This window comes from Amblyomma maculatum, chromosome 1, assembly GCF_055883805.1.
Source record: "Amblyomma maculatum isolate TAMU_Amacu chromosome 1, ASM5588380v1, whole genome shotgun sequence".
Lineage (NCBI taxonomy): Eukaryota > Metazoa > Arthropoda > Arachnida > Ixodida > Ixodidae > Amblyomma > Amblyomma maculatum.
Genome location: NC_139344.1, coordinates 112,310,056 through 112,326,504, shown reverse-complemented (window position 1 = coordinate 112,326,504; position 16,449 = coordinate 112,310,056). Strand labels below are relative to the sequence as shown.

The 16,449-nt window shown below is 48.8% G+C and overlaps 2 protein-coding genes across 2 annotated transcripts in view; one reads left to right on the top strand and one right to left on the bottom strand.

Moving 5' to 3' along the window:
* Positions 1–16,449, bottom strand: part of LOC146203507 (procollagen galactosyltransferase 2-like) — a 262,190-nt gene that overhangs the window by 13,875 nt on the left and 231,866 nt on the right. The gene's annotated exons all lie outside the window — the stretch shown is intronic.
* LOC146203510 (uncharacterized) lies at positions 22–1,961 on the top strand. Its single transcript, XM_084587529.1, has 2 exons — positions 22–302; positions 992–1,961. Exons 1-2 carry the CDS (start codon positions 22–24, stop codon positions 1,782–1,784), a joined length of 1,074 nt encoding a protein of 357 aa, XP_084443655.1. The 3' UTR covers positions 1,785–1,961.

Here is a 16,449-nt window from a genome sequence, read left to right as displayed (position 1 = left end):
GTCCGTGCTAGCCGCCAGATAATGGAGCTACTCAAGCCGCCTGACCAACTACTTCTGTCTGGGAACATCGCAAAGAAGTGGGCGTTGTTTAGACAGAAGTTCGAGCTCTTCCTGCAGGCTACAGTGTCCACCAAAGAACCAAGGACGGAAGCGGCTAAGACGGCTCTGCTGCTGAGTGTTGCTGGGGACGAGGCCCTTGAGGTATTTAATAACTTTACCTTTTCGGAGGAGGAAAGCAAGGACGACTATGCAACGGTCGTGAAGAAGTTTGAAGTTTACTGTCAAGAGCAGCAGAATGAAGTGTACGAGAGATACACGTTTCGTTCAAGAATCCAGGCGGAAGGTGAAACCTTTGAACATTTTTTTCGTGACCTGCGGAAGCTAGCCCAGAGTTGCAATTTTGCAGCATTGAGTGACTCAATGATACGGGATCAAATAGTATTCGGCACAAGTAGTCCGAAGGTCCGGGAGAGGATGCTTAAAGTGAAAGACCTTACGCTGTTTAAGGCGGAACAGATCTGCAAAGCTGCGGAAGTGTCATCGCAGCAAAATGAGGCCTGGGGCCAGTTAGAAAGGCAAGTGGCTTCAGTGAAACAACGTCAGCGTTTCCGTTGTGGCAAGTGCAATCGAACACACGAGCGAAAAAAGTGTCCAGCGTTCGGGAAGACATGTTTTGCGTGCAAAGGGGCCAATCATTTCGCTGTCTGCTGCCAGAATGAGCCTGCAGTCGGTGCAGTAGTTCACGAGGAAAGCTTGGAAATCCTCAATGTCAGAGTCTGCACTGTCGAAAGAACACCTGATTGGATGGTTGCAGCTAAAGTAGCCAATCAAAATGTTCTTTTCAAAGTAGACACTGGGTCTCAGGCAAACTTGCTGCCCTATTCGGTCTTTCGTAAATGCAAAGCAGAGACAGTCCTGCAGCCAAGCAGCTCCATTCTTCGGTCCTACAGCGGGGACGAGATTAAACACTTCGGCACGGCGACCTTACCAGTGGTGATGAACAACTCAGCGACACCACAGCTCGCACTGTTATTGACAAATTAAGCGCCATCTTTGCCCGCTACGGGATACCAGTAGAAGTTTGCAGTGACAACGGTCCCCAATTCTCCTCCCACGAATTTGCTGTTTTTGCATCCAGGTACGAGTTCCAGCACGTGACTTCGAGCCCTGGATTTCCACAATCTAATGGACTTGCCGAAAAAGGCGTTCAAATTGTGAAAAGAATCATGAAAAAGACGCAGGAGACACGTCAGGACTTCTGGTTGGGACTGCTGTCCTACCGGTCGACTCCATTGGAGGACGGTCGTTCACCGGGTGAGCTCCTGCAAGGCAGAAGACTGCGCACGCTGCTCCCTGACTTCAGCCGCCAGCCAAAGACAACTGTCTTCAAGCGCAAGCCACTGGATGCTAATGCTAAATCTCTACCGTGCCTCAAGAAAGGAGAGGTGGTTAGGATTCGTGACAAACAGTGGACCCGCAAAGCGCGAGTAGTGGGACCGGCTGCCCCGCGGTCATACCGGGTCATTACGGAAGATAACAAGCTGCTTCGCCGCAACAGAAGGCACCTAAACTCGACGCTGGAACCCTTCGAGAGCGGCATAGCCGAAAGTGAAGAGTCCGACAGTGAGTGCGAGCCCGTAGACGAGCACGTGCCCAGCCCGAGACTTGTAGCGGCGCCAACTACGGACGGGCAGTCGACGCCAACAGTAAGGCGGTCCTCCAGAATCAGGCGCCAGCCAACCTGGCTACACTACGATGGTAACTTCAACCAAATAACTCGCTGACCTTTCAAAGAACTAATAAACAGGGGAAGATGTATCGTGCAAGATACGCATGCGCAGTGCCTACCGGCAACGTCATGCACTGACCACTGCCGGTGATACCAGCACGTGCCGGCATCGATCAGCCACTATAAAAGCGAACACCTTCTATCAATAAACGTTCATTCTGTTCTGGCATGTCCTGACTGATACACCTCGGAAGGACAGCGGCAGCCGGAATCACTCGGCACCGCGGACACCACGCGTCGAATGAGGACCAACGAACGCGCTGGCAGCTGCTAGCGACTTCGATAGGGAACAACCGATCAATCATCCGAAAGGAATGGCTTGAAATGCGGGACCTGGCTCGTAAACTGAGATACACTGAGCCCCACAGCCAAATGGTATAGTTAAATGCCCGTTCTCCGCTGCTCTATTTATCAGCCCACCGATTTGGTTTACTCCCACCGATTCAACTAAATTCTGGCCTCAAACAAGCCCGCCTGTCAGCCCCGAATTCCACCCCGCTCCCAATAGCACCACGAACCTCTACCACTGCGCAGGACAATTATCGTTATTTGCTGAGAAACGCCAGCGTTCTGGATGGCTGCGCGCATTCAGAATTTCTGAAACGTAGTAAAAGCCCATTTCTGTAACACTGCCACCAGTGTTACAGAGTACGTTTGTAACCTCGGACCACCCTTGGCAGCCACCATATCAGAAGACACGCCGAAGACGACTCTTACCCATGCGGGAAATATCGACATAAGAATTGAGCTTGGCTGTCACGTGGTTGTATACTAAAAGCCATTTATGCCGGCTGAGCACATCCTGAGTGCTCGCCCTCTGTCTCCAAACTTGGTGGTGCGAAGAGCCGCAGAGGCGATGTCACCGGCTGGCGCGTTTCACAGCACGGATGAGATGCCAAAGTCACCGTTTTTTTTTTATACCTTCGTCCGTGCGCTGCTAAAACCACACAGAAATTAGCAGCCTCCATCGCTATACCTTAAGATTACCATCGCATGCCTGCTCCACCTCCCCTCTCTTCTTGGCATGTGCAGGTTCCCCAGATACATACATACATACATACATACAAAAACATCCAAGCGCAGGGAGGAATGTTTCGAGATTCCAGAGCTTCCCAGTACCCATCGCTTTTGATACAGAGAGCAATAAAATGCGGAGAGGTCATACGCGCTTTTATCCCAAGGTTCCGTTTGCTCTTCCTGCTTGCCACCAGCAACGATTGCAAGAATAAAGCTCGTTACGGAACTCTTTATTTTCATTCTTTCTGACGGCTGCGACTACAAGCGATTCAAGATACACGCCCCAGACGCGTAAGCGCGGCCGGAATGAACCGCCGGCGATTTTGCCTGCGCTCTGAGCAACGCGCAGGCAGCACTTTTATGTGTGGAGGCGGGGCCAGTAGCGAAAAGGAAACGGCTGGGGATCCGAGCGCGATCAAGAAAGCGTGCGTACAGAAGGCTCCTTGTTCTAGTGCAAAGAATACAACGTAGCATGGGGCAGTAGAAGATGGGTGAAAAGCAGGGTGAATGAGTAGCAAGAAATAACGACCGCAGCATCGCAGTGTGCGCATGCACAGAAAGGGAAGAAAGAAGCGAAACGGTGTGAGCGGTGTGGTGAAACGAAAAGGAGCATTCCCACTACCGTGTAGGTAACAGTAGCGTACTGTATCCCTCACTTCCCCAAAATTAAATGATACCCCAGATTCCTGTACCTGGTTGAAAGCGTCGTCGGTGTTTCCGCCAACAGACCAGAAGAACATTGAACTCTACTTCCCCGCACACTGCTTCAACGATGCAGACGATATCCGTATCAAAACAGCGGTGTTTAAAAGTCTGTCAACATTCGCACACAAGCTGCTCAGCAGAACTGGCAATGCGCACCGAAGCTTTTAAGGACGCCTCCGAAGGCCAGAAATGACGGCACTCTTTGCGGCGCCAAATATCGAAAAGAGTGAAAGCTGCTCTCGGTAAACGCTGTATAGCGGAGATGTGGAACAGACTACCGTATACGTTCCGCGCACACGCAGCAGTCCCAGCCGTACGCCTGTGCGTGCGTAGGTTGCATATGATAACCCGGTATACGTATCCACAATAATATGTCTCAGCTGTGCTAAGCCTCTATTATCACAGCGATGATGATGCGGTTTCGGCATGCAGCCTACTGACACAAAAACGGGATGTCATGGAAACAACCTCCAAATGATTAAAAGTCACTTAGCCATTATGAAAGTGACCATGAGTAACTCAGCAAAAAAAGATGACTACGGATGACTCAGGAAACAGCAAGGCAAGGTTGCTGCGCAGTTTTCCCAACAAAGTTGAGCAAGGCACCTATACTGCGCACAAAAATAAGTTTCACAGTGTACAAGAAAATATGAGAAGGAAAGGAGGAGGAGAATTATGAGAGAAGCAACTGGATGCAAGTAGAGCAAATTCTAACGCACTTTCATGGCCTAATGACAATAAAGCACAGCCATAATTTCTAATCGTCGCTTTATTTGTCAAAACCTGTGCTGAGCCAGAGCCATGATTTCACATAGGGAACACGAGCGGATGAAAGCGCCGCAGTCACGTTTACGGAATCTTATCCACTTACCCAAGTGGTCGAAATTTCCGAAGTCCTCCACTCAGGCATCTCTTATAGCCTGAGTCACTTTGGAAGTTAAAATTAATAAGCCAAACCATCATGCATCGAAACTAAGAACGCCGCTATAAGCACTCACGCAGCGACCCCCCCCCCCCCCCCCCCCCCTTTCCTTTCCTTTTCGTTTGTCTTTCTTTCCTTTTTTATTTTTAGGTAATGGCGTTTGTCGTCGCCGCCCGGAAAAAACAGCAGCACCCGATGCCGTCAAAAGCTTCGTCGCAAAAGAGACATGCGCTTTTTCCACATAAGTAAAGGGCGCAGGCTTTCTCTAGCCATTACCGCGACGACTAAAGATCCCTTTTCGGCAGGCGGTACATCTTCAGCCTAATGTGTTGGCCGAAGATATTTCCAGCGCTCACATCTGACCCATACGTAACCCGCTCGGCGACCAGCTAAGTGTCGTCCTTGATGTAAAGCTCGTGTGACGGGAGGCATTTAGATGAGAGCGGCCGTGTGTGAACAAACGATGCGAAAGACTTGTTGACGGCGGCGAAAGTGCGATGAGATTATATATTTAGCATAACGGAGCGCCAACGCGACAGCGCTGATTGGTCCCGACATTGGCTGCTCTCAGAAGTTAGGGAGAAGCAGGTAATAAGGGTTGCCACGTCACTGCAGGACAGGACCGATGGCCTAAGAAAAATCATCTTAACGCTCAGCCACTTAAATAGGCAGGGGGCAGCAAAAGACATTTCGAAGAGCAGCTGGACAAAGAGGAAATTATTATTTACACTATTACGAAGGCGCATATCTGAGACACAGAAGAAGCATGAATAATGAAAACTTACGTCCGGGAAATAATGACGCCACAGCAACGCAGAATCAAGAAAGGAGGGAGGAACCGGCGTACTTGTTCGGCAAAGCACAAAGTGGCAGCGCGCCAAAGGAACATGTAAGCAACATCTACGTATTTATGGCTCAGTAGCAGGAAAGAGCGCATGAATAGTAGTAGCTTATTTCTAGACAATTAAAAAATACAAACGCCAAAATGAGAAGTTCGTTAATTGTTGAAGGTAGAACACAGAATTTCAAAACAATGGAGAGAACCACGTAATCATCATCATCAGCCTGATTATACCCACTGCAGGGCGAAGGCCTCTCCCATATTTCTCCACTTAACCCGGTTCTGTGCTAACTGCATCCACTTGACCCCTGCGAACTTCTTAATCTCATCCGCCCACCTAACTTTCTGCCGCCCCCTGCTACGCTTTCCTTCCCTTGGAATCCAGTTTGTTACCCTCAGCGACCATCGGTTATCCTCTCTTCGCACTACATGTCCTGCCCATGTTCATTTCTTCTTCTTAATTTCCACTAGAATGTCGGTAACTTGAGTTATTTCTCTGACCCACTCTGCACGCTTTCTATCTCTTAATGTTACCCCTACCATTTTTCGTTCCATAGCCCTCTGGGTTGTCCTCAACTTAAGTAGAACTCTCTTAGTTCTACCACGTAATAGCTGCCATAAACACATGAATGCCCACAATGAGGATCTCGACGGGCACATGGGCTACAATAGTACACTGTTCTTATCGCGAAATCACTAATACGGAGGCTACTATAACCTGTGCAAGATGTCGTGCTTGCTTGTGGAGTCATGCCTGTTCATACCAGCAGCTGCATAGCAATGCTGTAACAGTTAGCCAAGCACAGTCATGACATTGCGCCTAAACATGATACTTAAGACTAGGGTCTGTGATGAACCGACCATGAATTGAACTTTGGCCAGGACGGACTATGCCCTTTGACCTTCACAGTTGAAGCGAAATCCCCTCTGACGTTAGAGTCGACACCGAGGAAACGGCAAGTCCTGAATTATGGCACTGTAGTCGTGCAGCCAATCAATAAAAATGGAGATTTATTTAATCGGTGAGAAACGTGAGTCTGATTTCAGCCAGCTATACTTAGGCGACAGGAGAGCAAACCCAGTGCAACGCCGCTTTTGAGCGATGTTAGAATTTTAGCCAAACTTCTGTGGTTATATTTTTTGGTATGTGAAAACACAACCTCAGCATGATTATTAGAAAAGGAAAATGTAAAGGGCAAATACCGTGGCAATAACGAAATTGCAGTCGAGAGTTAACTAAAGCATTCTCACCGCAGATATTTATGAAAGTTGAGAAAAGTTAAAAAAAAAAAAAGGAAATTAAAACAGACGAAGAAACTTTGTACAGCTTAAGAAGTAATTTGAATGCCTTCCATTCCGTTTGCAACAACGTAGCCAGAACGTCAAATTGGGCCTGCGGGACGCTTCGGCTACGCCGTTAAAGGTAGAGCGCGATAGCAGTTGCGGGTTTTGTTAGCATCGGGTACTCAACACTCACACAAGGATTTGCTTCTATTTCCTTTGCTTCTTTTCGCTCCGCACTACCCCCAGAGTCCTCCGCAAGCAGTAGAAACTTTCCGCTTCTCTCTCAGTGATGGGTGCTCAGGTGTTTGGGGTATCCACCGAGTAGTCATAGGGTCACTGCGCCTTGCACTTCTTCACAGGCAATCTATTATTCATTTCCACCGTCTATGGACGGCCGCGCAGCGGGCTCAGCTGACCTTAAAGACGATGACGTCACGGATAAAAACATCCCTCGCGCTGTAATTCATGCCTTTTTCGCATAATTCCTTGCTGGCAAACTCGTAATCAGTCATGAGCGAGTAAGTACGCTAAGGCGCTAAAACCTGTTCGACCAGTAAACAATGGTGGACATTGTGAAATGGTCGGATGGAGAGTAGAGGCAGTGTTCTAGATTGGCATACAGCGCAGGACAGTTGGAACAGGAAGGGTCTGAACGAAGACGGAAATGGAATTGTCGGGAAGGTGTAATAAGAGTGTTTGTTTGAATCCTACGAAGTATACGTGCTTGAGCAACGTTGAGATGTCGATGGGGGCGGGGTACGTGCCTAAATGACGTTTTGAGTTGGCGGTAGTGTTCCTTAATTGTGAGTTTACAGGCCAACGCATCGTTCCACGTCGGAGGGCTTGACCAAGGGATCACAGGCGCCCGGATGTGAATATCACGGGCTAGCTGATGAGCCAGCTCATTTCCTGTGATCCCTGCATGGCCAGGGACCCACCGTATCGTGACTGACGATGGAGCCAACAAACGTAAGGCGTAGTGCAATGCTGTTTCTAGGTCCGAAGGAATTAGCCTAAGCTGCAGCAACCGAATAGCCGCCATTGAGTCAGTGTAAATGGTGCACGAAGAAGTGCGAGGAAGTTCAGAGAAGGACATGATGGCATGAATGATAGGTATAATCTCTAGAGTAGCAATGGTGGGAGGATTGCTGTATGGGCCGCATGTATGAAGGGAAGGGTCCGCCTCCAAAGGGGTGAAATTACATATGCCGCAGAACCTTTGTCCAATATGGTGGCGTCTGTATATGCTACTGTCTGTGTTGATAAGCGAGGACTGTGGTGAGCTGCCTGAGCTTCCCTGCGACCATTATTCACACAAGGGGCCATATGACGGGGTAGAGGGGCGAAGTGCATGTTGACGGGAAGGGGTGCAGATGATTCTTGGATAGGCAGGGTCACTACATCCCCTTCCCTTCACCTCCCTCCTGGAGTGCCTGGCTGTCGTCGGCACAGATGGAAGACCAGCTTGCCTTGGTAAACCAGGCGAAGGATATGTTGAGTGCTTAATTTGCGCTCTTAAATAAAGTGTTTCTCTCTCTCTCTCGGATGGAGAAAGAAAGAACAGAATCAGCCATAAAATACTTGCGATAATTCAAAATAACTGTCTTAATCAGAAATAAATAGCAAATGTGTAGCGATTTTTTTTTTGTCAGTTATCTAACACAGCGCGTTTCCTTTTTCTTTCGTTACTGCATTACAGCACCTGCTCAATCTAATGCATCCTACGTATGTATTTATTTTTGTGCGCCAGCGTGTATAACATTCCCCCCATAAGAGAGTTCTAAGTACTTTGTATAAATAAACAAGGAAGAACAAGCAACAAATGAGGGGAAGGGGGGGGGGGGGGGACACTTAAGCTCCGCCTTTAAGGGTGTGACGCCGCAGCGCTAATCGCTCCCGTTAGCGCTCCTCGCTCACGCACAACTGCCCTAATCTTTAACTGGCGTACGCGGCAATCGCTTTTTCTATGCTGCTGCAACTTAAACTAGGGCGGATAAAACTAGCCGGAAGGTCGAGATTAAGCAAGAACTTCGTAGGCCCTCTCTTATGCTTGGACGTTTCGCAAGTTAGCTCCTCTGTAACGCTCAGAATCACAAAAAGTGCGCCGTCACGCACGCCAGTTAAAGATTTGGATGGCTGTACAAGGACTTTGCAACTCGCATAATCGCCATTCCCTTAAGCCTCGTTCCACGCGTATTCGTTAGTGTAAAGTCGTATAAAGGCCGGAATACATGCGGCGTTTTTTTCCACGATTTTCGCGCGTCGAAAACTGCAGCGCCGACGCGACGCCCAGCTCGAGATACATGGAACGACGAAACGACGCGAGCGCCGCCGCGGATCCCTCGATGCGAAAGCAAATGCAGCAGCGAGCGAAAATAACCGCAGAGCGAGGTACGTGAGAGAAGCGACGCTGTCCCTTGTGGTAAAATCTCGAAAGGGCTTGTTTAAAATGCTCCTGTGCTAAAACTATAAAGCGTACATAGGTCGCACAAGGATTTGGCTCGCTCGAATGACTGAAGGTATACCTCGGAATACCCCGCTCGGATATCAGCGGCACCTGTTTTGTTTTTTTTTTTTTCTTTTTTAACAAATTTCGCTTCAGGGAGAAAACAAATACAATACGATCCGAGAGTAGGTCGTATACTCACAAAAAATCGACATTCCGTGCTTGATTAAGCGTTTATTTTTACGATAATCACATTTCTGCGGCCAAACTGCTCCATACTGTACCCATACTACCCATACCAACGCTAATAGAACTAAGATCAGTTGCCAAACTCTCCGGGTTCTCCATGCTGCTGAAGCGGCGCGTCAATTTTAACGCGAGGTGGCGCTGCCGTCGAAACAGGCTCTATCTAGCCGCTGCTTTGCCGCTGTCGAAGCACAATCAAACGTTGCGGGCCCGGCCGTTCGGCGTAGCATATGTAGCATTCGGGAATGTTAAATTACTTGGTGTCCTAAATGCCGTACTTATCGTTAATTACTCACAGTCACCAATCAAGTCTGAACCGTGTGTGGCGAGCATGCTGCAAAACTTTACTGCAGCAACTCGAGCGATACAGGTGAGCGCTGCTAGGCAACGCTACCGTTTTTTTTGTTTGTTTGTTTTAGGAAAGTTGTTTTGCTGGTTTCTTCACCGAAGTGGCATATGAGAAACGTGCAATAATGTTAGAGATATGATCATTGCAAGGTTCATCGTCAGTTCGAAGTATGTTTCTGCAGTTTCTGCTCAACCGCATGCATGTGCATATGTTAAACAAAAAAAAAAAAATACCAGCGTTTTTGCAGCAAAGAGCCGCATTGTCTGTGGTGCAGTTTAACGAAATAAGCGAATTTTGCGCATTGCATTCATTTCGTCAATAAGCATGCATGTGACTTTTAGCCGAGCGCCGCGCGCAATCTGTGCCGCGAAAAGAGCGAACTTTTGCTTCTTGAGTTGTCGGTTTCTTTCTTCCAGCAAGAGAAGAGAGCTTACACAGGAGGTTAGACGCCAACAACTCGAGACAATAAAATTTAGTCTCTTTGGGGTTCCCAACTGTGGGTTTATCGTTACTGGCCTGCGCCCACGTCGCAAGTGCTTTTTCTTTTTTTTTTTTTTTTTGCGACCTTTCACGCAGTGGGCTACAGATAGACACACAAGTAAATGTAATTTTACATTTTATTCACAGCACGTTTTCACACTTTACTGAATGCACAAATTACAGCAGGCGAGACTTCTTCCTTGCATTTTTAACCTGACTACTCACATTCCTCCTCTCGGATAGGAATCGTGTGTAAAAATGCATCCGCATTACCAAATAAAACTTCACCACTTGCACAGTGAACTGTGCAGGCTACAACCTATTCGGGGTAGCTTCCTGCTCAAAAGCAGGTCAACAATCAACCAGAACAGATTTCCAAAAACTTTTTCTGTCTTTGTTTGTCGCTCGACCACTGACTTGATGCCAGTCACCAGTTCAGTCAGGGAGCTTGAAGGGTGCTTGAGCACTCCAGGGACAAGTGAGCGCTTTTCAGTTAGGGAAAACCTTCGGTACACGTCCTTCAGCGAAGTTCCATTTGCCCCTATCGATTTTTACTTCCTTGCCAGTAATGATATGACTGTACGCCTTCAGTATGTCTTCATCGTAGAAATGAAGATCGCACACACGTGATTTGTCAGAAAGTTTCCTGTCAACAAGCGGAATCGCGCGGTCCCATGCCGCACGGAGATCCGCGTCACGCGGAGCCGAGAAAAAACGCCTCGCTGTGTTGTCGCTCTTGTAACCGCTCGCACAGCCCGGCACGCAGCACGTCGGCATGGTTACTGTAGCCCCTTCAACTTTGCATGCTAGCACAGGTAGCACAAAAAACGATTACTGCAGCAGCCGAGTCGGGAACGCACTGTACTCATGCTGCCCGCACTGCACGTGAACCCACGTTCGGGCCGACGAGAGCCTGGTAGAACTGCAGCGCCACTAAAAGCAGCCAGCGATGGCGGCGCCGCGAAACAGCTCTCAGTTTGGGAACTGATCTTAGTTCTATTAACGTTGACCCATACCTCGTCAGCCATGGCGGCCATGTTGACAGCAGCCACTAAAACCGGAAATGCCAGCTTTCCGCGCTCCTATTGGCTCGCGTCGACAGTAGTTTCCGGTTCGAGAGGACGCCGCGCCGCCCGCGCGTCAAATATCTGGCAGGGCCAGGTAGATGGCGGCGCGTGTTTTTTCTGACGCGGGGCGTCGAGTGCGCGCCGTCGGGCGTAAAAAGCCGGTTTGACGCGGTATAGGGGACCGCAGCTTCGCAGAGGGGCGCTGCAAGCGCCAGTGAAAAGCGCCCTCTTCGGCGGCGTCCAGATAATTGACCGGGCAGGCCGGTTCCCCCTCCCATTGAATAGCTGCGCGAGTGGCTCTTGAAAGGGGTCAGTTCTGCACGTGCTGGGCTGCTGCAGATCTGTTTATGCAGTCGCGTGCTTGCTCATGGGTGCGTGAGCGCTTACGCATGGGCATTCTTCAGAGAATTGGGAAAATCTTTCAGCGCAAACATGAAAAAAAAAACTTGTGGATAATGTCCTCTCCGTGAGGCAAATTGACGAAAACGCCATTGTGTTAACGGCGCTTTTAGTGCCGCAAGTAATTAAAAGACAAAACAGTTTACAACGTGGAAAGTAAATCTATTTTTTTACATAGTCATAGAAAGTGAAGTGGATCTCAAGAGACTTCTGATGCGCGTACAAGAAGAGAGTGAGAAGTTTGGGCTTAAACTGAACATTAAAAAGACGAAGATCATGGCGTCTTGCCCTATCAAGTCCTGGAGCATCGATGGACAAGAAGTGGAAGCTGTGACAGATTTTCTGTTCTTGGGCGCCAAGATTACCTCGGAAGGAGACTGCAGCCATGAAATTAGGAGACGCCTGCTTCTGGGAAAGAGAGCAATGGTTAGCCTTGACCGCCTAGTAAAGAGCAGAGACATTAGTCTGCCAACCAAGATCCGTATAACCCGTGCTATGGTCTTTCCAGTTGTGATGTATGGATGCGAGAGTTGGACTGTGAAAAAGGCTGACCGCCGAAGAATTGATGCGTTTGAATTGTGGTGCTGGCGAAGACTCTTAAGAGTTCCTTGGACTGCCAGAAGATCAAATCAGTCGATATTGTCGACCATAAACCCTGACTGCTCATTGGAGGGTCAAATTTTAAAGTTAAAGCTCAGCTACTTTGGTCATCTGATGAGAAGAGAGGAGTCGCTGGAGAAAGATTTGATGTTGGGAAAGGTTGAGGGTCGGGTCGCCGGAGAAGGGGTAGGCAGCGAACGCGATGGTTAGATGGCATTCTCGAGGCATTGCAGATGAAGCTATGTGATGTTAAGAAGATAGTGAGAGACCGGAAAGCGTGGCGTGACATGGTCCATAGGGTCACGAAGAGTCGGACACGACTGAACGCCTGAACTGAACTTCACAATGCAAAATATTATTCGATGGCTCAGTGTGGTGCACGGAACTTCGCTGACTTAATAGATTGGATTTTGATATTTTATGTGCTAATAGTAATGAAAATTACAGTTATTTTAACGCAAATTAAGAGTCCTGAAGGCGATATGCGAGGCTGAAGAGAAAGACGAGACCATTCACCGAATATGTCTACCAACTTCTCCCTTATGGTTAAAAGAAAAATGTCGCAAGTTTGATTAATAAGTGCCATAGAGAAAAGCGGTTGCTTATTTATTTCATGCTATCACAGCGCACGCGTACTCTCAAGAGAGCCTATTTGCAGAGCCATCGATCATAAGCGAATGCTCACTGATGTGGATGACAAACCTTTTGACTTCAAAATTCTTTTTTCGAAATTGCATTCGGCCGCGTGAACATTCGTAAGTAAATAACAATAATGGAGAAATGCTTAACTAAATGCTACGATTCCGTGCAAAAGTGTGGTAAGTAAATGTTTCTGCAATAAATAATGTTATACTTTTTCAATTGGATAGAAGTCTGGTCTAGTTGGAGGCCGTTCATGGCAAAAGATTATGGGCGCGTCTCCTCTTTCTCTGTACTCGTAAACTGTGCGACAAGGAAGTTTCATCCCGAAAATTTTTTTAGCATTCATGGCTATGCTCTCCAAAGCAGCAGTTTACAAGCAGTGGCAAATGCACTTGCACAGCTAGCATTCTGTGGCACTGCAAGCATGGTGCTGTTGTGCGATTTTAGTAAAAAGAACCAAGAGGGGCCATTCCGCACCCCTGGACACAATAACCTTTTTTTCCCTCTCTGAACGCCTTGGAATGCCGGCCAGACTCGCAGCGACCAGCAACATCTCTTTTGTGCACCTGCGAGTGAGACGGCACGTGCATACAATGAAGGAGAGGGTGCCAACGGCGTGAGCAACGCGCGTACCACTCGGGACGTGGGTGGTTCAATGCGCTCCCCCAGCGACGTCCCCGACCAGTCGTTCAGAAATGACCGCCAGAGGAGGAGGCGGCGCTGATGTAGTGAGAGCAAACTTCAGGTGCGCTCCCCTACTTAAGCTACCACATTTGGTAAAAGATCTCCAGACATACACGTGCAGCCCTCTTTTAACTAAGTCGTGCAAACGTGCCTGTGTGACCAAGGGTCAACGTGTCTATCAAGGGATCCGAAGGTCCTGGAAAGCTGGATTCTGATCTCGCCGTGCCACCTGAAAGGCGAAGCCCGAATAGGCTGCTCCTGCCAACTTGGTCTTGTCATGTGCCTTTGTCACGGCACACAAAGCGACGACCAGCCAGTGCACGGCCACGTCAGCAGACAACTACACCACCTGCCAGAGCCATGGCCGCCAATTTTCGATCACAACGCCGACGCCGGATATTCTGGAGAACGGGGCCTTTAACGCTGTCGGGTTAAACGTGCAGAAAGAAGCCTCAGAGCTGTTGGAATGCGGAAGAGGCGATTGAACGCGGCATACAGGCGTCGAGGTACCACCCAGTGAACACAAGGGCTGTGCCGATAAAGGAAGAGGTGAACAGAGAATAGAACACGTGCCGACTACTAGAAATGCATGTCCGCGAGCGCCTAGACGCTACAATTAACGCGGAAAGGGGTCGCTGAACGATGGTTGTTAGAGAAAGAGTAGCCACTAGCGAGCAGGAAGCTATCGCGGGGTAACCGTTTATGCGGTCAGGCACCATACTGTCGCAAGGTTATTGAAAAAAAAAAAAAGCCTAAACACTCAGACCGAGGACTGCTCGCGGCCCAAAAGAAGCTGCACAAGGTAAAGTGAGTAGCAGGCAGCGCACCCCGCTTCACATAGGTACTGTATGGGGCTACGATGGTGGCAAGCATACCAACCATCTCTTTAAGTGTTCAGCCAAGAGGGAGTAAGCTGATAAGGGAATAAGCCAGCGTACGCCAAGCGCAGCCAAATAGATAAAAGAGGAGGGAAAATCCCGGTTAGTCCCCGGGTACCGAGACAAAATTTTCATCTGCGAATTTTCAACTGCGAATTTTTCAATTTCAAAGTAAAATGTGAGTACCTTTACTCTGTAGCCTTATGACTACGAATAGATGAACGCTAGCGAGTGCTAGCGAGTGCATAACCCGTGCTATGATCTTTCCAGTTGTGATGTATGGATGCGAGAGTTGGACTGTGAAAAAGGCTGACCGCCGAAGAATTGACGCGTTTGAATTGTGGTGCTGGCGAAGACTCTTAAGAGTTCCTTGGACTGCCAGAAGATCAAATCAGTCGATATTGTCAACCATAAACCCTGACTGCTCATTGGAGGGTCAAATTCTAAAGTTAAAGCTCAGCTACTTTGGTCATCTGATGAGAAGAGAGGAGTCGCTGGAGAAAGATTTGATGTTGGGAAAGGTTGAGGGTCGCCGGAGAAGGGGTAGGCAGCGAACGCGATGGTTAGATGGCATTCTCGAGGCATTGCAGATGAAGCTATGTGATGTTAAGAAGATAGTGAGAGACCGGAAAGCGTGGCGTGACATGGTCCATAGGGTCACGAAGAGTCGGACACGACTGAACGCCTGAACTGAACTGAACTGAGCGAGTAATTACGGCCTTATTTCTCCGAAAATGTGTGCGAAAGGGTCCACGTTTCACATCATAACCTCCATATCGGTTAGCGGAATAGGGTAATAGCGAGGCGCGAGTGCGCATGGCCAAACGGGATTACCGCACCCTTCGCCTATTTATCGCAGCACTCCATGCGTGCGCATTGTCGCCACGCTATTACCCTATTTCCCTAACCAATTGTAAATCTTCCTATTTGAGAGTTTTAGAATGAGGGGATATTGCGGCCACAACGCTATGCGACCGCTAATTAACTGCGCATCACCTCATCCCTGCCTGTCGGTTCTCCCTCTCCCCTTATTTGCTTTCGAAGAGCGAAAAGTAGGACCGCAAGCTCCGATGCTCACGTGGGCAAAGGGGACTGTAACTACGCGCCGGCAAAAGCGCTAAGCTCGAGTGTGACACTCACTGTTATTGGTTGCACACATACGCGGCAGCGTACGATTCCAGTTACAAGCACTGTCTCTGACCGACTAGTGCGCATCAAATTTAATTACCTATCGCCGCTATACGCCAAGCTTCTTACGGATTTTAAAAAGCGGAATATAAAAACACGAGTGGAGAAACCATGCACTTGTTTATGCTTGCATCAGACGAATCAAAGGTAGGTCGGCCAAGAGTCAAGCGTTGTTCATGCAAGACAAGACACCCTAGGCAACACAGCAGCAGCGCGGGAGGCACTCAGAAAAGTCAACGTGACATCCGCGGAAATGTCACCGCGGCGAAGCCCTTCGCATCGGGCGAGGAGGATGTCTAAACGCCTTCTCTCTGTGCTGCTGCAAACCGGTTTACCTGCCGCTTCTACCATGCTGACGTCAGGCGCACACAACAGCCCAGCAAGCAATATGTCGACGCCCAGGGGGCCCTCGTTGCAAAGGTCTAAACAAGAACAGAAAGAGCATTAAAATTCTTGCCCCATTCTAGTGGCTACAAAACCTTTTCACGACTCTCGGAGAAATCGCTTTGACTAAGGTGGGCAATCGTCAACACACTCCTGCGCTACGAGCGCAGCCCAGCAGCCAATACGGTAGCACCCTTCACCCTTTCGGGAAATAGTCTCAGCGCCAACATGAGTCAACACGCGTCTGTTTCTCGGAAAATACAGACAAGTGTAAATCGAAGCTGCTGCACCTTCGTACAGGAAGATGCTGCTGAATGCACTATCTTGCCAACACGACCGATTGTGATTTCTGCGGCGCGTGCTGGGGGGGAGGGGGGGCTCACACCACGCTTTGCCATACACGTTTCTGCCGACGGGATGTATGCACAGCCATCAAACATTTTCTCCCTCCATTCGCTTTGCTAAGCACTTGATTTATATCCTACTGCTTCGGCTTCCTACCTTCCTTCCATTACTACTTTTTTTTTT